The sequence below is a fragment of the Diabrotica virgifera genome, chromosome 4 (genome assembly GCF_917563875.1).
Source record: "Diabrotica virgifera virgifera chromosome 4, PGI_DIABVI_V3a".
Lineage (NCBI taxonomy): Eukaryota > Metazoa > Arthropoda > Insecta > Coleoptera > Chrysomelidae > Diabrotica > Diabrotica virgifera.
This window is the reverse complement of record NC_065446.1, coordinates 149,289,619-149,313,360: the sequence shown is the minus strand read 5'-3', so window position 1 is coordinate 149,313,360 and position 23,742 is coordinate 149,289,619. Positions and strand designations below refer to the sequence as shown.

The following is a 23,742-nucleotide window of genomic DNA, read 5'->3' as shown; positions in this document are numbered from 1 at the left end:
CACACACACACACACACACACACACACACACACACACACACACACACACACACACACACACACACACACACACACACACACACACACACACACACACACACACACACACACACACACACACACACACACACACACACACACACACACACACACACACACACACACACACACACACACACACACACACACACACACACACACACACACACACACACACACACACACACACACACACACACACACACACACACACACACACACACACACACACACACACACACACACACACACACACACACACACACACACACACACACACACACACACACACACACACACACACACACACACACACACACACACACACACACACACACACACACACACACACACACACACACACACACACACACACACACACACACACACACACACACATACACGTTCCGCAATATTTGTGGCATCGCATACTACATCCTCAATTGTGGCACATGGGAGTAAACATACTATGATGCTGACACCCTTTATGCAGAGTGTTTATGGATAGGATTCACTTCGTTACACTCCATGGTATGAAAGATATCGTCCAATATAATTGTGGCACCGGATTCCATAATTATTTTGTAATCAGAAACTGTGTATAAAAGATGCCACAAATATACCCGTAACAAATTTCTGTGTTTCGGGGTTCCATAATTATGGCTCTTTATACAGTGTGTTTAGAGGCCATGTTGCCACGTTTGTTGTAGGAACAAGTTACTATTTTACCTTTGTCTGTGGTATAGATACTCTTTTGGTTCCTATTACGATTTTTTGTACTTAGTTCATCATAGTGTGATAGATATTTATTTCTACGCATAGTAGAAAGAACATTATATTTTATACTTTTTATTGACAGTTGATATAATATAAAATTTAATGTTTTTTTCTTCTTTTGCAAGCTTTAATTTCATTATAAACGCAATCTTTAATATTCTTCCAATTTCTTCTTTCCAATGTAGCTTTATTATCGACAATACATTGCATACATTGTTCTTTATTAGGAACAATTCCTTTTTTTATATTCACTCTGAAAAATATGAGGACTGCTGACTTTTCCTCCTTTGACCAATTTATCTTTTCTCTTCTATTCTTCCGTATAGGTGACACTGAAACATAATTTTGGAATTAGTATTAGTATTATTACCTTTAATAATGAAAACAATTTAAACACATACAGTATCTCCCAAAATAGCAGGCCAATTTCACGTAACCATATATACAAAATGTTACTTAAGAGGAAACAGTAGCGATCAACAGGTAGCGAAAACGCGTTCCAAGATTGTGGCTGTAATTTTGAATATTTTTTCGAGATATTTGGCACACGTATTCGTAATATAATAAAGAATAGCGGTACAGAGCCCAATTTGAAAAATATATTAATATGTGGAAATTACTCTGTAATTAAATACAATATTAAAAAAACGAGCCTGTACCGCCATTAAGAAGAAGAAAAAAAATACACTTTCTTCAAATAAACTTTTTTATCCGATGCCTAGATTTTGTGTCATTTTGGAACTACTAACGAACTAAAAAAAATTTTAGTAGTTCCAAAATGACACAAAATCTAGGCATCGGATAAAAAAGTTTATTTGAAGAAAGTGTATTTTTTTGTTCTTCTTAATGGCGGTACAGGCTCGTTTTTTAAATATTTTATTTAATTACAGAGTAATTTCCACATATTAATATATTTTTCAAATTGGGGTCTGTACCGTCATTCTTTATTATATTACGAATACGTGTGCCAAATATCTCGAAAAAATATTCAGAATTACAGCCGCAATCTTGGAACGCGTTTTTGCTACCTGTTGATCGCTACTGTATCACCTTAATGATAGGCCGTAATATTAATTCAATTCTGTAAAGTGTAACTAACCTTTTTTTGCGATTCGTCTTTTCGTTGTTTGTTCTTCAGGCACTCCCGCTACATTATTTGGATCTATTTCAATATTTTCGTCCTCACTTTCTGGTTCAATGTTATCTGCTTCGTCCTCCAAATACGGCAAATCTAGAGAATAGTAAATTTAAGAACATATTTATTTTATAAATAAGCTAGATTTGCTCTAAATATACAAATTAATTCCCCTACATAACGCAATGTGAAATATTCTTATATACAAAATATTAGGGTATTGAAAATAAACATTTTTTTTTAATCTTGAATATTTTGCCTATCTGGGTCCATTTCAATTTAGGTAAAGAGAAATAAGGATTTACTCACAATCAATTTATTCCATCACCGACGACCGGATTCGCATACTATAATTTTCTATGCAGCCTCAGGTCAACGGTACATGGCAAACTAAATGCCGAAATTACAATAACCCGTAGTAGGGTGTTGTCTGGTACAAAATATGTAGCAATTATCCCAGTATTATATATGTCCAATTTTTTGGTGTTAAATTCCATTTAATTATATAAATATTTCAATGATACAAATTAAATTAATCTTACTTAGATGCCGATACAAGGAATATTATTAAATGTTTGAGAAAACACTGCAAAACTTCGTTATGATTAGATGGAGACAGGTGATTATTGGCTTTACGGCACTAATTGACGACTATCGGGAAAGTGAAGATTAACAACTAGTATAGTAAGCTAATATTTAAAGTTAAAGTGGAAAGAAATTATACATAATTACCTAAGGCAATACGTACAAATAAGGACGCAACCTTTGTTCAATGTGAGCGAAGTGGAGCAACACTTTATACCGTTTTGTGTCTTAAGTTCCCGATTATATAATATGTGAAATAGAAAGTGTTCCGATGATTCGCAAGTATGAATATACTTAAGTTGAATAGGTGAAGTTTGGACAAAAATATATATGTGATGTTGGATTACAAAACTTGTCTCCTGAAGATATTAGCATAATGAGCGAAACACGTGTCTGGCTATCCAATAAGCTGGTTTTGCTAATGGTAAAACTGTTGGACAAAAATGCCAAAATTGCAAACTTCGAGATTTTAAAAAACAATCAAGTAATAAAATGAAAAGTAAAATGTTAATGACAGTTTGAAAATACATAATATGTTCAGGATATTTAAGGCTGTTTTATCAGTTGAAGCCCATTGCAATTTTAAATGGGCGTATCACTTACTTTCCCAGACTGGTTACGTCAGACACAAACTTGAAATTGATTTGAAGTAGGGAGTGCGACCGACAATTTGATCTTTACTCAGTGGCGCCGGCGGACAAGTATTTTAATGACAACAAAATGCATTATTCTCCATTCAAATTAGTTTTGTCGGGAATACCTTTTTAGATTGATTTTATCGTAGATAATATTTTAAAAAGAGTTATCACATTTTTGTCACATAGTTTGGCCTAGGTCAAACTAGTTTATCCTGATATAATAAAGATTCACACTTCAGGATAAAGTAGTACGGCCTTCTTCTTTTTCTTCTTGTAGTGCCTATCCGTTTCGGATGTTGGCGGCCATCATGGCAATCTCTACTTTTCACACTGCTGCTCTGAAAAGATTTGTAGTGGTTGTGTTGAACCACGTACGTAGATTTTTCAGCCAGGAAATCCTTCGCCTAGTACGGCCTAGCCTACACTAATTTAGCCCAGTCGAAAGTAATTTGACGAACATGTAAGGACTTTTACATGCGGGGAATTCCCAAATTACGTCCTTTATAATCCAAGGATGGTACTAAAAGTGAGAAATTTGACCTAGGCTGTCTGTCCGTCCGACCGCGAATATAACTGCTCCGTCACTATACTAGGTGGAATGACAAATAAGGTGTCAAATGAAAGCTTATAATCCCAGGATGGTACCAAAGGTGAGAAATTTGAGATAGGCTGTCTGTCCGTCGGTCCCTAAGACCGCGAAAATAACTGCTCCGTCACTATACCAGGTAGAATGAAAAATAAGGTGTCAAATAAATGCTTATAATCCAAAGATGTTATTAAAGGTGAGAAATCTTAGCAAGGCTGTCTGTCCGATCGCGAATGTAATTCTTCCTTCAATATACCAGATATAATGACAAATGAGGTGTCAAATGAAAGCCAAGGCTGGTACTTAAGGTGAGAAAGGACCCCGCAGAAACCTTATGGGAAATGGCTCTCTGTCGAACGCTCTGATACTTTGGATTCTGGTAGTTTTTGATATGTAGAACAAAAGGCTTCATGGGCGCGTAGCTCCAAAAAATTATAGTTCTGAGATATAAGCCTCTGAAATTATAGGTACAGTGAGGACGTTTGAGTTGAAATAAATTCATTTTCTTGAGAATGGGAGACTCTGGAGATAAATTACGAATCAGCTTGATTTTTATTTTTAAATAATAATTTTTTGGCGTATATAACATACTAGTGACGTCATCCATCTGGGCGTGATGACGCAATCGTTGATTTTTTTTAAATAGGAATAGGGGTCGTGTGATAGCTCATTTGAAAGGTAATTCAATTCTCTATTAACTAATGTAAACATTTACATAATTATTTATACAGGGTGGCCAAAACTTTTTTTAATTAAATTAATTGAGACAAAAAGAAGAATGTATATAATTTATTTATTTCGAAATACATTTTATTGCTGTCAGAAAACAGAAAAAAATGTTAATTTGAAAAATAAACATTGCCTTTCGCTTAAATTAAATGTTCAAACTGCTAAGAGGTAGGTGGGTGGCAGCTTTAATATGGAATTTTTTATAAACATTTTTTTTTGTTTTCGGACAGCAGTAAAATGTATTTCGAATTAAATAAATTATATACATTCTTGTTTTTGTCTCAATTAATTTAATTAAAAAAACATGGGCACCCTGTATAAATGATTATGTTGATGTTTATATTAGTAAATAGAGAATTAAATAGCCTTTCAAATGAGCTATCACACGACCCCTATTCCTATTTAAAAATATCATCGATTGCGTCATCACGCCCAGATGGATGACGTCACTAGTATGATATATATGCCAAAAAATTATAATTTAAAAATAAAAATTGACCTGATTCGTAATTTATCTCCAGAGTCGCCCATTCTCGAGAAAATGAATTTATTCCAACTCAAACGTCCTCATTGTACATATAACTTCAGTGGCTTATATCTTAAAACCATGATTTTTTGGAGCTACGCGCCCATTGAGTATTTTGTTCTACACATCAAGAACTACCACAATCCTAAGTTTCAGAGCATTTGACAGAGAGCCATTTCCCATAAAGTTTCTGCGGGTTCCTTTGTTCTAGGACTTCCGGTTCTAGACGCTCACTTCAGGCCAAACTAGTTTGGGCTTTAGTAACATTCTTGGATTATAAGCTTTTATTTGACACCTCATTTTTCATTCTCCCTGGTATAGTGACAGAGCAGTTATATTCGCGGTCGGACGGACCGACAGACAGACAGCCTAGGTAAATTTTGTCACTTTTAGTACCATCCTTGGATTATAAGCTTTCATTTGACACCTCATTTGTCATCCTACCTGGTATAGTGACGGAGCAGTTATATTCGCGGTCGGACAGACCGACAGACAGACAGCCTAGGTCAAATTCCTAACTTTTAGTACCATCCTTGGATTATAAGCTTTCATTTAACACCTTGCTGAAAAATCTACGTACGTGGTTCAACACAACCACTACAAGTCTTTTCAGAGCAGCAGTGAGAAAAGTAGAGATTGCCATGATGATCTCCAACATCCGAAACGGATAGGCACTACAAGAAGAATAAGAAGAAGGCCGTACTAGTTTATCCTGAAGTGTGAATCTTTATTATATCAGGATAAACTAGTTTGGCCTGAAGTGCGTCTTTATATCAGGATAAACTAGTTTGGCCTGAAGTGTGCGTCTTTATATCAGGATAAACTAGTTTGGCCTGAAGTGTGCGTCTTTATATCAGGATAAACTAGTTTGGCCTAGGCTAAACTAGTTTGGCCTGAAGTGTGTTTATTTATATCAGGATAAACTAGTTTAGCCTACGCGTGATATGATAAACTAGTTTGACCTAGGTCATACTAGTTTATCCTAGGCGGTTAGGACAAAGTAGTTTGGCCTAGGCAAAACTAGTTTGTCCTGAAATCGGGTTTGGCCGGTAACATATAGGTACATCATTTTAATATATTTATAGGTTGCAGTTACATAAGAAAAGTATCCAATTGATGAATAAAACACAAATCGTGGATAGTAGTATAATTTTCTGTCTTATTTTAAAACACCCTGGGACTCATTTCTTATCTTGTCAACTTATATCCCTAAACTAATGTAATACTTAAAAATACGCGTAAACTAAAGAACTTGTAACTTATACTACTAAACTAATAATATATTAAGTACTTAAAAATACCCGTAAACTAAATAAGTTTAATATTTTCAAAATAACTAAGAATACTGTAAACTGTAAACACTAAGTAAGCAAGTTGATGAAGAAAATACAAGAATGAATAACTGGAAATGGATTCTAATTCAAGCGAACTGACCGACTGACCGTACGTTCATGAGATTTGTCGTCACGAAGGCGATAACGATGAAACTAAGCACCAATGCTGCGAACACGTTTCATTATTAGATTTCAATATTTTTAGCAAATTTTCTTCAAAGTTGGAACACGCTTTTCTCGATTATTACTGGACACAGAAAGGTGAAACAAAAATCAACGATTACAGAAAAAAAAACTCTTTCAAGTGATGGGAGTAAAAAGTTTGGTTATAATAGAACGTTAAAGATTATAATCTAATTTTTCAACAGAATTTTCAAAAAAATAAAAAAAGTAAAACCATCATTTTAAAGGCAACATAATTTCGAATAACGTGTCCAAATTTCGAGACATTCTGTCGGTAAATCACAGAGAAAACACTGTCCCTAGGTTTTGGTGCACCGATAAAACAGCCTTAAATTCAAAATTTTCATGGAGGCGATTAACTTAAAATTTGAGTTATTGTAAAACAAAAATATTTTACAAAGTGAAATTATTAAAAATCCTAATAATTAGCTAATTTTTATTAAATTTAGCCAAATACTTATTTTCAGCAATATTTTATTTTGTGTAGCCATTTATGAACTTTAACCCCATGAATATTTCACAAATGCCTTAAGGTGGACAAATTAAGAATTTCAACATGTTGAGAGTTTTCTTACCTTCTATGGAAATATCCTCAATGCGTTTTCCGGCAAATCGGCTGGCTTCACCTTTGTCTACAGCAATCAGTAGCCTGCTGACTTTAGTTAATTCTACTGCACTTTCATGCAATCTGTAAAATTCTCTATGTACTCTTATGTCATGTCCTAAATGTCTTGCCAGCCAATCATATTCATTCTCTGACATGTTGAACAACTGACAAACCGTCGCTACATACTTCCTTAGCTTTGTTCCACTGATCAGTGACGCGTTTTCAAGTTGTACTTCCTCACATGTCTTATTCAAGCAGTCATGACCTCTGAGGTGGCTTAATGATGGTTTTGATCTCGCAAAAATGTATTTTTGTTTTGCGAAGAAATGTTACACTGATACCGGTGTCGAATCAGCAAATCGATAGACTCTTTTATTATGGGCGTCAAAATTACTGGAACTTTTCTTCCTCTCTTTCCTTCTACTTCAACGACAGTTAGAGTATCGGCCAACTTGCGCTCAATTGGTGTCAATGATTCCTTTATATCATCTGTACTTTGATCTTCCCACCTTGGTCTGTTAATATAATCGCTCATCTTGATCCGTGCCGCTTCTCCGGAGCGTCGTTTGTTAAAAAGAATGATACGGGATAAAACTAGAGTAGCAAGCCTTACCCAGGACTTGTGATTTCTCTCTTCACTTTCAATTTCTTCTTTAGCTGACAAAATATAAGTATCTATATATTTGTTCAGCTTGAGCAAATCGTTAGTTATTGGCAGCAATTGTGCTGCATTCATCTTTCTCTTGTTTAGTGTAGCAACCGCACCTGACGATATCCGAACATTCCATTCTAATTTCATAAGCTGCATAAAGGAGGACAAGGATTTATTTCGCTTTACATTCCCAGATCGTAAAGCACTGCCCCTCTCTATTGATATACATTTCTGTAAACTATACCCAATTTTGAGCGCCAAACTCGGAATATTAAATTGTGGCCTCGATGTTTCGTCATCAACTGTAGTGATGCTGACCTCCTTTGTAGCTTGAACGATTATGTCAAATTTCTCAGGAACAAGAAAGTCACTTAATGATTGTAATGGATTTTTATTTAGCTTTCTTAAAGCTACTGTTAAACGTGCCAACTGTCTCATATTTTGACGTATTAACTCATTTTGCGTTTTGCCATACTTTTCAAACTGCATTGATCCATATTTTAGTATTAATGGATCATTTTTTGCTATTTCACCAATCTGGTCTGGGATAAAACTATTCACTATAGATTGATAAAAATCCTTCGTAAATCCGAAACCATGAATATCATGTATCAATGCATTACTTTCAGATATAACATGCTTCGGTTCTGAATATTTCTCGCTGTTCAGTTTTTCTGTGCAAACATATTTGATATGGTGCCATAGATGTTTTTTCAGACAAAAGCCCAAACAATTAGGGCACGGCCCATATTCAGAATGTTTAACGAATTTTGCTTCATTTTTAGTTGGCCGTCGCATAAGTATTAATTCTCCAGTTTTGGTAGCTAATACATTGCAATTGTGATAAAAATCACCCACGCGGATAAGCTCGAGGAATCCGGCACGACGCTCTTTTGAGTTCTTTGGATATGCTAAGCATTTTGCTACTTCGCTAGTCTCTGAATGTAAAGTTTCAAAGTGTCTACCCATATGGATAACTGACTTGTCACAAATAAAACAGACGTGAGTCTTATCTCTAATCCTTTTCCCGTCTTTATTTGATGCTGCAACTACCTTTATACATGTATCTTTAGTCGTAGTTTCTTTTCTATATGACAGTATGGATTTATCACTTGCTTCCGTACTTTTCACAGTTTCTTCGCTTATTCTTTTTTTGTCTTTCTCAACTACGTTTTCATTCTGCTCTTCAGAATGCACATCATGTAAGCTATCCAAAAATGTATCCATGACTGACTTTTCATCAGGTATTCCGTTATTCGTTGTTACACATTTTTGTTCCCTACCTATTTTTATTTCACCAAATTTTTTGCTTCCAATATAGTTCGCCGTATTAGAATTATCCAATCCATTTATATCCTCATCTTCTTTTTCATTTTTTTCTTTCAAGTTACGTACTTTAGAATGTGTAGCTTGTACACTTTCGAAGAATGTATCCATAATAAACTTTTTATCAGGTGCCTCCCTATATTTTGCTGCATCTGCTTGCTCGCTGCTTGTTTTTATCCACTTAGATTTGTTAGTATGCTTTGTTCTGCATTCAGCATCTTGTGTCACCAAATTCTGCAATATTACAATTTTTTTCAAATGTGAGTTGTTTTCGTTTGGTTTGTTGTTGTTTTTACGTTTTCGAAATCTCTCGTTTTCAGATACTGCCGAGTTTGACGAAGATGGAATATATTCACTCCCTGAGGTCTTGTCTTGATCATCACTTATCATAATATCCCCTATTTGTCCGTCCAAAGAGAAACCTGTAATTTAATTAAAATTCATAGAAAAGTTGTAGAGAATGTAAGCTTCTTAGCTTGCCAAAAGGAGAGCCGAAACGTGATTGGAAAATAACAAAATAGAATTTAAGCCAAATAAAAAAATATTAAATTGTTTATTTTTATAATATAAGATATCTGGATAATTTTAATTACAGTCGCCAAATTACAAATTATTAGATTTTTTGAATTAGAAGTACCTTTGTCTTTGGCTAGTATTCAATATTAACATTAATAGAAGGAAACGAATAACATTCTTTGTTCAATACAATTAACTAAAATGTTAAAATACCTTGGGAAATTAATTATTACACGTATAAATAAATCACTTAGAAATATCAATGTTCCTGTGATACTTCTAAGTGAATGATGAAGAATTTAAACTGTGTAGCCCAAGTTAAATTAGCTTTTAAAAAAAGATACTAATTAAAAAAATAACAAAAAAAAACAATACAAATAATTTAAATTTATTGTTACGTTTCAAACTTTATGACTTTGCAATATTATTCTTGATAATCAGTTAAAATTCAATTGTTTCAACTCTAAAATTGTCACTGTCGTCCTTACATTTTAATTTTTAATATAGATGTGTTCTTTTATCACTACTCACTATATAAAACTCCTTTATTTGTCCTGTTTATACGGAATCTAGGCCAAATGTCCTAACAATCCTTTCTATCACTTTTGGCTGCCAAATTATCCGTGTCTATGGATTAAACAGAGAAATAGGAATTCTACGAAAACCTAAATAAATCATGGCATTCTGTTAATACTGGGAGACAAACGCATAACTGGGGAAAGAAGGATAGTTAAAAGATATAGTCTGAAACGGGAACGGATCTCTATACGAAAAAACAAATGACAATGGCAACAACTACAGAATTTGTCAAGACACAGCAACACTAAATATGACTTTCATATCGACAACATCTGAGCTTCCAAGAAAACACAAGGCAACCTAGAGACACCCATGAGAGAAATAAAATCAAATTGATTACGTCCTAACAACTAAAGAGTACAAATACAAAAAACACTGGACATGAGATCTTACGGAGTGGCAAACGCAGACACGGACAGAAAAGATGAATGAAAATATATACAACCTAATGAGTCAACCCAGAAACATAAACGAAGGATGACAAGAATTAAAAAGCAAAATAAATTAAACAACAGATGATATAATAGGAAAGAAAAAAAAACAACAAAAAGAAATAAAGACTGGTACGATTAAGACTGCTTAAAAGAGAGAACACTAAAAAACTCTATCAAAATGACATGGATCTACAACCCTTCAAAACAAAACAGGGAAGAAAATAGCGGATAACAAAGCCAACGCAACAAATAAAAATAAGAAAAATTACTGCTTAGATGAAAAGCTACAGGATATTGAAAAGAGCAGAAAAAAATCATAAAATAAAACAGTTTTGCAAAAAGTCAGACCAACAAACAATATGCTCAGCAATAAAACAAGAGGTATAAAAAACCAAAAAGAAGAAATTTGGAGATAAACAGATCAGCAAAATAGGGGAAGAATATTACGGAAAAATTATACTCGCTACGGTGGAAACAAACTGGAATAAAGAAGTAAAACGAATAATACAAGATAACGACGAAGCAGAAATTGCCACAGATAAAGAATTACAAAAAGAAAAATAAAAATCTCCAAAATGGAAAAGCAGCAGGAGAAGGTGAAATAGAAGTGGAATTAATAAAATACGAAGGATGAAAATTACTTAACAAAATAAACAAGCTAATACAACAAAAATATAAACATACTATCAGATAGTTGGAACAAAGGTGTTATAGTACCTATTTATAAAAAACAACATCGGGAGGAGTCCGATAATGATTAAATTCAAGCAAACATACTAAAGATTTAAATTATGCGCTGAACGAATATTAGGATATCAGAACATTTCGAACAAATTCGAGAGAATACAACAGAGAAGTAAGACCAATCCTAACATATGCAGCGGAGACAAGGACCGATACAAGAAAGACGAAACAAAAAATCAACAATATCGAAATGAAAGTAATAAGATCAATAGCGGGCATATCATTAAGAGACAGACAAACCAACAGAAGTATACGCGAACAATGCAAAATTCAAAATATTAACAGGTGGATAAAAACAAGAAAAAAAAACTGGAACGAACATGTAAACCGAATGGGGCCAGATAGATTAGCGAACATCTGTAAAAACAACAAACCGTATAGCAGAAGACCTGTTGGAAGGCCGCCAAAAAGGTGGAAAGATAATGTACAGTCAACGACGACTGAAACAGAATAAGAGGCAGACAAACAGGAGTAATCCTAGTCGCACGAAGAAAAGGAAGAAGAAGAAGACAACAGAGAAATACACGTAATATTCATAGATTCCAAAATTGATAGTACAATTAATCGGACGAAAATGATGGAAGAGCGAGAGAATCTTGGAATCCCAGAAAAATTAAGACCTATGCCAACAATAAGTCTAAAGAACACCACAGCAAAGATGAGTTTCAACGGAACAGCTTCTAAGGAGATCAAAGTAAATAAAGGCCTGAACTAACGCGACTCTATCTCATCAACACCGTTTAACCTAATATAAGAAACAATAATAAGAAGGACGTAAACAAAAACATTATTACAGATCAACTTCAAGTAATAGCATGTGCAGATGAGCTAGTCATCATAGCAAAGACGAGGATAACACTTATGAGAGCAGTTAAAAATTAGATAAGAAAGCAAAAAGAATAGGCCTAGAGAAAAACCAACACAAAACAAAATGCATGACGATAGGGAAGGACGACACAACAACTCAGAAATGTCTTGTAACATAAAACCATAAATTTGAAACTGTTCGACCTTTAGCTACTTGAGAGTAAAAACAGGGAAAATCTGAAAATAGAGAACAGAGGAAAGAATTTTAAAAGAAAAGAAAACAAATGGAATAAATAAAAATCTGCTAAGAAGCAAGAGTCTAAGTAAGAGAACAAAGATGTACCTGTACAAGAACTTAATAAGACCTGTTGTTAGATATGGGATAAAAATAATAATTTACAAGAAAGAGAAAGATAGCCGTCTGAAATTTAAAATAAAAAAAAAAATTAAAACAATACTGGGCTTAATGTAACAAAAGATGGAGAAACAAGATTGAAAAAAAATGCCGAAATTGAAGAAGAATTAAAGGTAGAAAATAATAGATATCTCTTCGCTTAAACTGGATAGGACATATACAGAGACGACCACACACCACACAAAGATATGCTGAGAAGGATAACTAAATGGACACCACCACAGCCCAGGTATAAAATAAGGTCTAAAAGAAGGTGGCTGGATGATGTAGAAGAACATATAAGAATAATGAAAGTTAAATACTGGAAAGTTCAGTGCAAAGACAGGAAGAAATGGAAAAGAGTCATGAAAACAGCAAAAAAACACAGCTAGCTATAAATGACATAAAGGAATAATCCACCTCACCCAAGAATAGGATTTTGAACGTCATGGCGTTACCTATACCCTACCGATTGTAATGCTTAATGAATCAATAAATAAATGGATGGTTAATCGCATGATAAAAAAGATGTTTTGTATATATCCAGGACAGTTAGTCATGTTAGTCAAGAGTTTACACATACAAGGACTGAATATAGAACGAAAAGAGAATAGTATTGTCCAAACCATTACCAATATTCAAATATAATAAGTATTGTATATGGCCGTTATCGATCGACATTATCAGAGGTTGTCGTATTAATCATATTCCAGAAAAATTTTGAGGTTTTAACTTAAACTTCTTATTAATTAATCGCTTAATGCCTTTTTTTCTGTACAATACATATTCTGGAACCAAACTGTCTCTTTCCGGTTAGAAGTAATTCGTGAATCAAATCATAACAATAACAGCAAAGAACGAGGGAATACTGCACACGAACATTTACGTACAAAAATTGTTAGTAAATCAGAGAAAGGCGAAAGAAAAGGAAACGATTCAGAGCATATTCTGTCATAAAAATAATGCATGAGTGTGTGGATTGTCCCAAAAAAACAGCTACTTATCTGCTTAAGTGATTATTTCAAACATTTCCATAAACAAAATAAACAGGTTAATATTAAAGTAGAGATTGCCATGATGATCTCCAACATCCGAAACGGATAGGCACTACAAGAAGAATAAGAAGAAGGCCGTACTAGTTTATCCTGAAGTGTGAATCTTTATTATATCAGGATAAACTAGTTTGGCCTGAAGTGCGTCTTTATATCAGGATAAACTAGTTTGGCCTGAAGTGTGCGTCTTTATATCAGGATAAACTAGTTTGGCCTGAAGTGTGCGTCTTTATATCAGGATAAACTAGTTTGGCCTAGGCTAAACTAGTTTGGCCTGAAGTGTGTTTATTTATATCAGGATAAACTAGTTTAGCCTACGCGTGATATGATAAACTAGTTTGACCTAGGTCATACTAGTTTATCCTAGGCGGTTAGGACAAAGTAGTTTGGCCTAGGCAAAACTAGTTTGTCCTGAAATCGGGTTTGGCCGGTAACATATAGGTACATCATTTTAATATATTTATAGGTTGCAGTTACATAAGAAAAGTATCCAATTGATGAATAAAACACAAATCGTGGATAGTAGTATAATTTTCTGTCTTATTTTAAAACACCCTGGGACTCATTTCTTATCTTGTCAACTTATATCCCTAAACTAATGTAATACTTAAAAATACGCGTAAACTAAAGAACTTGTAACTTATACTACTAAACTAATAATATATTAAGTACTTAAAAATACCCGTAAACTAAATAAGTTTAATATTTTCAAAATAACTAAGAATACTGTAAACTGTAAACACTAAGTAAGCAAGTTGATGAAGAAAATACAAGAATGAATAACTGGAAATGGATTCTAATTCAAGCGAACTGACCGACTGACCGTACGTTCATGAGATTTGTCGTCACGAAGGCGATAACGATGAAACTAAGCACCAATGCTGCGAACACGTTTCATTATTAGATTTCAATATTTTTAGCAAATTTTCTTCAAAGTTGGAACACGCTTTTCTCGATTATTACTGGACACAGAAAGGTGAAACAAAAATCAACGATTACAGAAAAAAAAACTCTTTCAAGTGATGGGAGTAAAAAGTTTGGTTATAATAGAACGTTAAAGATTATAATCTAATTTTTCAACAGAATTTTCAAAAAAATAAAAAAAGTAAAACCATCATTTTAAAGGCAACATAATTTCGAATAACGTGTCCAAATTTCGAGACATTCTGTCGGTAAATCACAGAGAAAACACTGTCCCTAGGTTTTGGTGCACCGATAAAACAGCCTTAAATTCAAAATTTTCATGGAGGCGATTAACTTAAAATTTGAGTTATTGTAAAACAAAAATATTTTACAAAGTGAAATTATTAAAAATCCTAATAATTAGCTAATTTTTATTAAATTTAGCCAAATACTTATTTTCAGCAATATTTTATTTTGTGTAGCCATTTATGAACTTTAACCCCATGAATATTTCACAAATGCCTTAAGGTGGACAAATTAAGAATTTCAACATGTTGAGAGTTTTCTTACCTTCTATGGAAATATCCTCAATGCGTTTTCCGGCAAATCGGCTGGCTTCACCTTTGTCTACAGCAATCAGTAGCCTGCTGACTTTAGTTAATTCTACTGCACTTTCATGCAATCTGTAAAATTCTCTATGTACTCTTATGTCATGTCCTAAATGTCTTGCCAGCCAATCATATTCATTCTCTGACATGTTGAACAACTGACAAACCGTCGCTACATACTTCCTTAGCTTTGTTCCACTGATCAGTGACGCGTTTTCAAGTTGTACTTCCTCACATGTCTTATTCAAGCAGTCATGACCTCTGAGGTGGCTTAATGATGGATTTGATCTCGCAAAAATGTATTTTTGTTTTGCGAAGAAATGTTACACTGATACCGGTGTCGAATCAGCAAATCGATAGACTCTTTTATTATGGGCGTCAAAATTACTGGAACTTTTCTTCCTCTCTTTCCTTCTACTTCAACGACAGTTAGAGTATCGGCCAACTTGCGCTCAATTGGTGTCAATGATTCCTTTATATCATCTGTACTTTGATCTTCCCACCTTGGTCTGTTAATATAATCGCTCATCTTGATCCGTGCCGCTTCTCCGGAGCGTCGTTTGTTAAAAAGAATGATACGGGATAAAACTAGAGTAGCAAGCCTTACCCAGGACTTGTGATTTCTCTCTTCACTTTCAATTTCTTCTTTAGCTGACAAAATATAAGTATCTATATATTTGTTCAGCTTGAGCAAATCGTTAGTTATTGGCAGCAATTGTGCTGCATTCATCTTTCTCTTGTTTAGTGTAGCAACCGCACCTGACGATATCCGAACATTCCATTCTAATTTCATAAGCTGCATAAAGGAGGACAAGGATTTATTTCGCTTTACATTCCCAGATCGTAAAGCACTGCCCCTCTCTATTGATATACATTTCTGTAAACTATACCCAATTTTGAGCGCCAAACTCGGAATATTAAATTGTGGCCTCGATGTTTCGTCATCAACTGTAGTGATGCTGACCTCCTTTGTAGCTTGAACGATTATGTCAAATTTCTCAGGAACAAGAAAGTCACTTAATGATTGTAATGGATTTTTATTTAGCTTTCTTAAAGCTACTGTTAAACGTGCCAACTGTCTCATATTTTGACGTATTAACTCATTTTGCGTTTTGCCATACTTTTCAAACTGCATTGATCCATATTTTAGTATTAATGGATCATTTTTTGCTATTTCACCAATCTGGTCTGGGATAAAACTATTCACTATAGATTGATAAAAATCCTTCGTAAATCCGAAACCATGAATATCATGTATCAATGCATTACTTTCAGATATAACATGCTTCGGTTCTGAATATTTCTCGCTGTTCAGTTTTTCTGTGCAAACATATTTGATATGGTGCCATAGATGTTTTTTCAGACAAAAGCCCAAACAATTAGGGCACGGCCCATATTCAGAATGTTTAACGAATTTTGCTTCATTTTTAGTTGGCCGTCGCATAAGTATTAATTCTCCAGTTTTGGTAGCTAATACATTGCAATTGTGATAAAAATCACCCACGCGGATAAGCTCGAGGAATCCGGCACGACGCTCTTTTGAGTTCTTTGGATATGCTAAGCATTTTGCTACTTCGCTAGTCTCTGAATGTAAAGTTTCAAAGTGTCTACCCATATGGATAACTGACTTGTCACAAATAAAACAGACGTGAGTCTTATCTCTAATCCTTTTCCCGTCTTTATTTGATGCTGCAACTACCTTTATACATGTATCTTTAGTCGTAGTTTCTTTTCTATATGACAGTATGGATTTATCACTTGCTTCCGTACTTTTCACAGTTTCTTCGCTTATTCTTTTTTTGTCTTTCTCAACTACGTTTTCATTCTGCTCTTCAGAATGCACATCATGTAAGCTATCCAAAAATGTATCCATGACTGACTTTTCATCAGGTATTCCGTTATTCGTTGTTACACATTTTTGTTCCCTACCTATTTTTATTTCACCAAATTTTTTGCTTCCAATATAGTTCGCCGTATTAGAATTATCCAATCCATTTATATCCTCATCTTCTTTTTCATTTTTTTCTTTCAAGTTACGTACTTTAGAATGTGTAGCTTGTACACTTTCGAAGAATGTATCCATAATAAACTTTTTATCAGGTGCCTCCCTATATTTTGCTGCATCTGCTTGCTCGCTGCTTGTTTTTATCCACTTAGATTTGTTAGTATGCTTTGTTCTGCATTCAGCATCTTGTGTCACCAAATTCTGCAATATTACAATTTTTTTCAAATGTGAGTTGTTTTCGTTTGGTTTGTTGTTGTTTTTACGTTTTCGAAATCTCTCGTTTTCAGATACTGCCGAGTTTGACGAAGATGGAATATATTCACTCCCTGAGGTCTTGTCTTGATCATCACTTATCATAATATCCCCTATTTGTCCGTCCAAAGAGAAACCTGTAATTTAATTAAAATTCATAGAAAAGTTGTAGAGAATGTAAGCTTCTTAGCTTGCCAAAAGGAGAGCCGAAACGTGATTGGAAAATAACAAAATAGAATTTAAGCCAAATAAAAAAATATTAAATTGTTTATTTTTATAATATAAGATATCTGGATAATTTTAATTACAGTCGCCAAATTACAAATTATTAGATTTTTTGAATTAGAAGTACCTTTGTCTTTGGCTAGTATTCAATATTAACATTAATAGAAGGAAACGAATAACATTCTTTGTTCAATACAATTAACTAAAATGTTAAAATACCTTGGGAAATTAATTATTACACGTATAAATAAATCACTTAGAAATATCAATGTTCCTGTGATACTTCTAAGTGAATGATGAAGAATTTAAACTGTGTAGCCCAAGTTAAATTAGCTTTTAAAAAAAGATACTAATTAAAAAAATAACAAAAAAAAACAATACAAATAATTTAAATTTATTGTTACGTTTCAAACTTTATGACTTTGCAATATTATTCTTGATAATCAGTTAAAATTCAATTGTTTCAACTCTAAAATTGTCACTGTCGTCCTTACATTTTAATTTTTAATATAGATGTGTTCTTTTATCACTACTCACTATATAAAACTCCTTTATTTGTCCTGTTTATACGGAATCTAGGCCAAATGTCCTAACAATCCTTTCTATCACTTTTGGCTGCCAAATTATCCGTGTCTATGGATTAAACAGAGAAATAGGAATTCTACGAAAACCTAAATAAATCATGGCATTCTGTTAATACTGGGAGACAAACGCATAACTGGGGAAAGAAGGATAGTTAAAAGATATAGTCTGAAACGGGAACGGATCTCTATACGAAAAAACAAATGACAATGGCAACAACTACAGAATTTGTCAAGACACAGCAACACTAAATATGACTTTCATATCGACAACATCTGAGCTTCCAAGAAAACACAAGGCAACCTAGAGACACCCATGAGAGAAATAAAATCAAATTGATTACGTCCTAACAACTAAAGAGTACAAATACAAAAAACACTGGACATGAGATCTTACGGAGTGGCAAACGCAGACACGGACAGAAAAGATGAATGAAAATATATACAACCTAATGAGTCAACCCAGAAACATAAACGAAGGATGACAAGAATTAAAAAGCAAAATAAATTAAACAACAGATGATATAATAGGAAAGAAAAAAAAACAACAAAAAGAAATAAAGACTGGTACGATTAAGACTGCTTAAAAGAGAGAACACTAAAAAACTCTATCAAAATGACATGGATCTACAACCCTTCAAAACAAAACAGGGAAGAAAATAGCGGATAACAAAGCCAACGCAACAAATAAAAATAAGAAAAATTACTGCTTAGATGAAAAGCTACAGGATATTGAAAAGAGCAGAAAAAAATCATAAAATAAAACAGTTTTGCAAAAAGTCAGACCAACAAACAATATGCTCAGCAATAAAACAAGAGGTATAAAAAACCAAAAAGAAGAAATTTGGAGATAAACAGATCAGCAAAATAGGGGAAGAATATTACGGAAAAATTATACTCGCTACGGTGGAAACAAACTGGAATAAAGAAGTAAAACGAATAATACAAGATAACGACGAAGCAGAAATTGCCACAGATAAAGAATTACAAAAAGAAAAATAAAAATCTCCAAAATGGAAAAGCAGCAGGAGAAGGTGAAATAGAAGTGGAATTAATAAAATACGAAGGATGAAAATTACTTAACAAAATAAACAAGCTAATACAACAAAAATATAAACATACTATCAGATAGTTGGAACAAAGGTGTTATAGTACCTATTTATAAAAAACAACATCGGGAGGAGTCCGATAATGATTAAATTCAAGCAAACATACTAAAGATTTAAATTATGCGCTGAACGAATATTAGGATATCAGAACATTTCGAACAAATTCGAGAGAATACAACAGAGAAGTAAGACCAATCCTAACATATGCAGCGGAGACAAGGACCGATACAAGAAAGACGAAACAAAAAATCAACAATATCGAAATGAAAGTAATAAGATCAATAGCGGGCATATCATTAAGAGACAGACAAACCAACAGAAGTATACGCGAACAATGCAAAATTCAAAATATTAACAGGTGGATAAAAACAAGAAAAAAAAACTGGAACGAACATGTAAACCGAATGGGGCCAGATAGATTAGCGAACATCTGTAAAAACAACAAACCGTATAGCAGAAGACCTGTTGGAAGGCCGCCAAAAAGGTGGAAAGATAATGTACAGTCAACGACGACTGAAACAGAATAAGAGGCAGACAAACAGGAGTAATCCTAGTCGCACGAAGAAAAGGAAGAAGAAGAAGACAACAGAGAAATACACGTAATATTCATAGATTCCAAAATTGATAGTACAATTAATCGGACGAAAATGATGGAAGAGCGAGAGAATCTTGGAATCCCAGAAAAATTAAGACCTATGCCAACAATAAGTCTAAAGAACACCACAGCAAAGATGAGTTTCAACGGAACAGCTTCTAAGGAGATCAAAGTAAATAAAGGCCTGAACTAACGCGACTCTATCTCATCAACACCGTTTAACCTAATATAAGAAACAATAATAAGAAGGACGTAAACAAAAACATTATTACAGATCAACTTCAAGTAATAGCATGTGCAGATGAGCTAGTCATCATAGCAAAGACGAGGATAACACTTATGAGAGCAGTTAAAAATTAGATAAGAAAGCAAAAAGAATAGGCCTAGAGAAAAACCAACACAAAACAAAATGCATGACGATAGGGAAGGACGACACAACAACTCAGAAATGTCTTGTAACATAAAACCATAAATTTGAAACTGTTCGACCTTTAGCTACTTGAGAGTAAAAACAGGGAAAATCTGAAAATAGAGAACAGAGGAAAGAATTTTAAAAGAAAAGAAAACAAATGGAATAAATAAAAATCTGCTAAGAAGCAAGAGTCTAAGTAAGAGAACAAAGATGTACCTGTACAAGAACTTAATAAGACCTGTTGTTAGATATGGGATAAAAATAATAATTTACAAGAAAGAGAAAGATAGCCGTCTGAAATTTAAAATAAAAAAAAAAATTAAAACAATACTGGGCTTAATGTAACAAAAGATGGAGAAACAAGATTGAAAAAAAATGCCGAAATTGAAGAAGAATTAAAGGTAGAAAATAATAGATATCTCTTCGCTTAAACTGGATAGGACATATACAGAGACGACCACACACCACACAAAGATATGCTGAGAAGGATAACTAAATGGACACCACCACAGCCCAGGTATAAAATAAGGTCTAAAAGAAGGTGGCTGGATGATGTAGAAGAACATATAAGAATAATGAAAGTTAAATACTGGAAAGTTCAGTGCAAAGACAGGAAGAAATGGAAAAGAGTCATGAAAACAGCAAAAAAACACAGCTAGCTATAAATGACATAAAGGAATAATCCACCTCACCCAAGAATAGGATTTTGAACGTCATGGCGTTACCTATACCCTACCGATTGTAATGCTTAATGAATCAATAAATAAATGGATGGTTAATCGCATGATAAAAAAGATGTTTTGTATATATCCAGGACAGTTAGTCATGTTAGTCAAGAGTTTACACATACAAGGACTGAATATAGAACGAAAAGAGAATAGTATTGTCCAAACCATTACCAATATTCAAATATAATAAGTATTGTATATGGCCGTTATCGATCGACATTATCAGAGGTTGTCGTATTAATCATATTCCAGAAAAATTTTGAGGTTTTAACTTAAACTTCTTATTAATTAATCGCTTAATGCCTTTTTTTCTGTACAATACATATTCTGGAACCAAACTGTCTCTTTCCGGTTAGAAGTAATTCGTGAATCAATTCATAACAATAACAGCAAAGAACGAGGGAATACTGCACACGAACATTTACGTACAAAAATTGTTAGTAAATCAGAGAAAGGCGAAAGAAAAGGAAACGATTCAGAGCATATTCTGTCATAAAAATAATGCATGAGTGTGTGGATTGTCCCAAAAAAACAGCTACTTATCTGCTTAAGTGATTATTTCAAACATTTCCATAAACAAAATAAACAGGTTAATATTTCTTTATAGTATCCTTTAATGTTTACTAATAGCATATAGTTAACTTTCAATTGTAATGTTGACATAAAATTAAAATAAAAACTAATATTTAAATTTTCTGTATATCTTTATATATAATCTTTAGTATCTTTAAATTTTTGGAAGGAAAATTTTATAAATTCATTTTACTATAGAATATAAGTTATTTTAACCTATCTGGAATTTCCGTCTTATTTTAATATTCTTAAAATATTTATATCCTAAAATGTACCTAATATAAATTATTTGTACTAAACAGATAATCCAAGCAATATGTTTTGAGCAGTCTTTAACCCTTAAGTACTAACACACCGTCTCTCAGACGGCATCGTTTGTTGAAAGTGGGATATTTCCCTTCCTAGAAAAATTTGAAGGTCATCCGTTTATGACTTTTCAAGTTGGGTTGTTATTTACTAGTATTGAATTCGGCAATTTGCTGCAGGTTGTTATTCGAAAGATATTTAGACTCAAAATGTGATTTCCGTCTAATAGACGGGGTGTTAGTGTTTGTGCCCAGTTCGTCATTAAACATAATGTGCCCCAGTTCGTCAAAAAGTTCAAATAAGGGGATAAAGACTATGAGGAAACTCTTTTGAAATGACTTGATGAGGTAGAAGACGACGTAAGCGAAGTGGGATCAATTTGTGATGAAAATGTTGCCACTGACTACCATTGCTACACTGTACAAATTTTAGTGCCTGTCAGTTTTTTTTTGTTTTAATATTTTTAAATTTTTTTTTATTTTCATGTTTATTACTCTTTGTTTAACTCGATTATAAATTTTTATCAAGATTCTTTAATTTGTTTAATTTTTATCACACTTTTTTTTAGGAATAAAAAGTCGCACAGACAATCCTTCCATTCTTGTTATAATGTTTTGTATTTTAATAAATACAGAAAAAATAGATCAATTACTGTGTTTTTTAGATAAGTAATACTTTCAGTAAGTCATCAAAATATTTTTTTGCATTATAATATTTAACAAAAGAAAAATAACCAGTAAAATGTGAAACCCGTCTGTCAGGCGGTTAGTTAGTGTTTGCGCCATTGATTTAAGATGTTAGTACTTAAGGGTTAATTCCCGTCTAATTTGAATAATAATGTATACCTAAATTGTTTTCCAAATTTTCAGGTACTAAATATAAATCTTTTTGACAGTAGGGTACCGCAAGCTATCTCGACCCTTCTTTACTATTAGGTAATTAATGCAATAAGTAACATTATTTCAATTTGAATACTTCTTACCTGCAAACCATTCTGTGAAATTGTATTATTGTATAATTCTATTGTATTTACTAAGACTCAACTTGATTTCAGTTATTTTGAATTCATAATAGACCTTCCAGGGATATTAGCAATTTGGTGATGTAATAAACAAAATATGCAAAAGAATAAACGTTTTTTTTTTACTTATAAACAATATATAACAATAACTATTAAGTAAATCTTGAAATGTTTATATCTACATACTTGTGATATTGTCCCTAATCTCATGAACAACTAAAGTTTTTTATCCGTTTTTAGAAAAGGTATTAATAATTTTAAGAAAACCAGTTTTGAAGCTATTTTTGCAATAATTTAGCAAAAAATAAGCTCTTATTTTAAATGATTCTATGCTTTTTAAGAAAAAATGTGTCATTTTTCCATATAATTTATCGGTTTTACTTAGTAATTAAAATCAAATAGCGATCTTACATTGTTTATATATTGTTTATAAGTAAAAAATTACGTTTAATCTTTTGCATATTTTGTTTATTACATATTGTTATCACTAATTTTATCAAAAGCAATTGTTAGATACCTGTGTCAAAGACTGTTACTTCCCTGGTATATAAAATGGACTCACGATTCGAAATCGCTTAGCGATATGCTGACGACTCGGATCCGAATCAATTTTTGAAAACTGTTAAAATTTATAAATTATGTAAGATATCGCTTTATTTTATATTTGATTTAAGCACAAATATTTAAAGATTTAAAAAATATATATTGATTAACACAGAGTAACATTTCATCAGTAACAGTTTGATAAATTAGTTATCTAAAAACATGGGCCGACATTTTT

At 33.1% G+C, this 23,742-nt stretch overlaps 1 protein-coding gene across 2 annotated transcripts; it reads right to left on the bottom strand.

Annotated features, from left to right (window-relative positions):
- Window positions 1-602: 602 nt before the first annotated feature.
- LOC126883963 (uncharacterized) lies at window positions 603-15,416 on the bottom strand. Of its 2 annotated transcripts, none has more exons than XM_050649731.1 (3): window positions 15,117-15,416; window positions 1,916-2,047; window positions 603-1,148 (listed from the first exon to the last, which is right to left on the bottom strand). In XM_050649731.1, exons 1-3 carry the CDS (start codon window positions 15,301-15,303, stop codon window positions 916-918), a joined length of 552 nt encoding a protein of 183 aa, XP_050505688.1. In that variant the 5' UTR covers window positions 15,304-15,416; the 3' UTR covers window positions 603-915. The 2 variants fall into 2 exon arrangements, with proteins under 2 accessions (XP_050505688.1, XP_050505686.1); XM_050649729.1 differs by lacking the exon at window positions 15,117-15,416 and adding an exon at window positions 7,108-7,294.
- Window positions 15,417-23,742: the final 8,326 nt, after the last annotated feature.

What these genes read in the sequence shown, in the direction of transcription:
- LOC126883963 (XM_050649731.1), bottom strand. Translation starts at nt 15,303, where the DNA reads ATGTCAGAGAATGAATATGATTGGCTGGCAAGACATTTAGGACATGAC. An exon ending in TGAGGATATTTCCATAGAAG is followed by an intron (nt 2,048 to 15,116) that starts GTAAGAAAACTC and finishes ACTATTCTCTAG; the next exon opens with ATTTGCCGTATTTGGAGGAC. An exon ending in AAGACGAATCGCAAAAAAAG is followed by an intron (nt 1,149 to 1,915) that starts GTTAGTTACACT and finishes ATTATGTTTCAG; the next exon opens with TGTCACCTATACGGAAGAAT.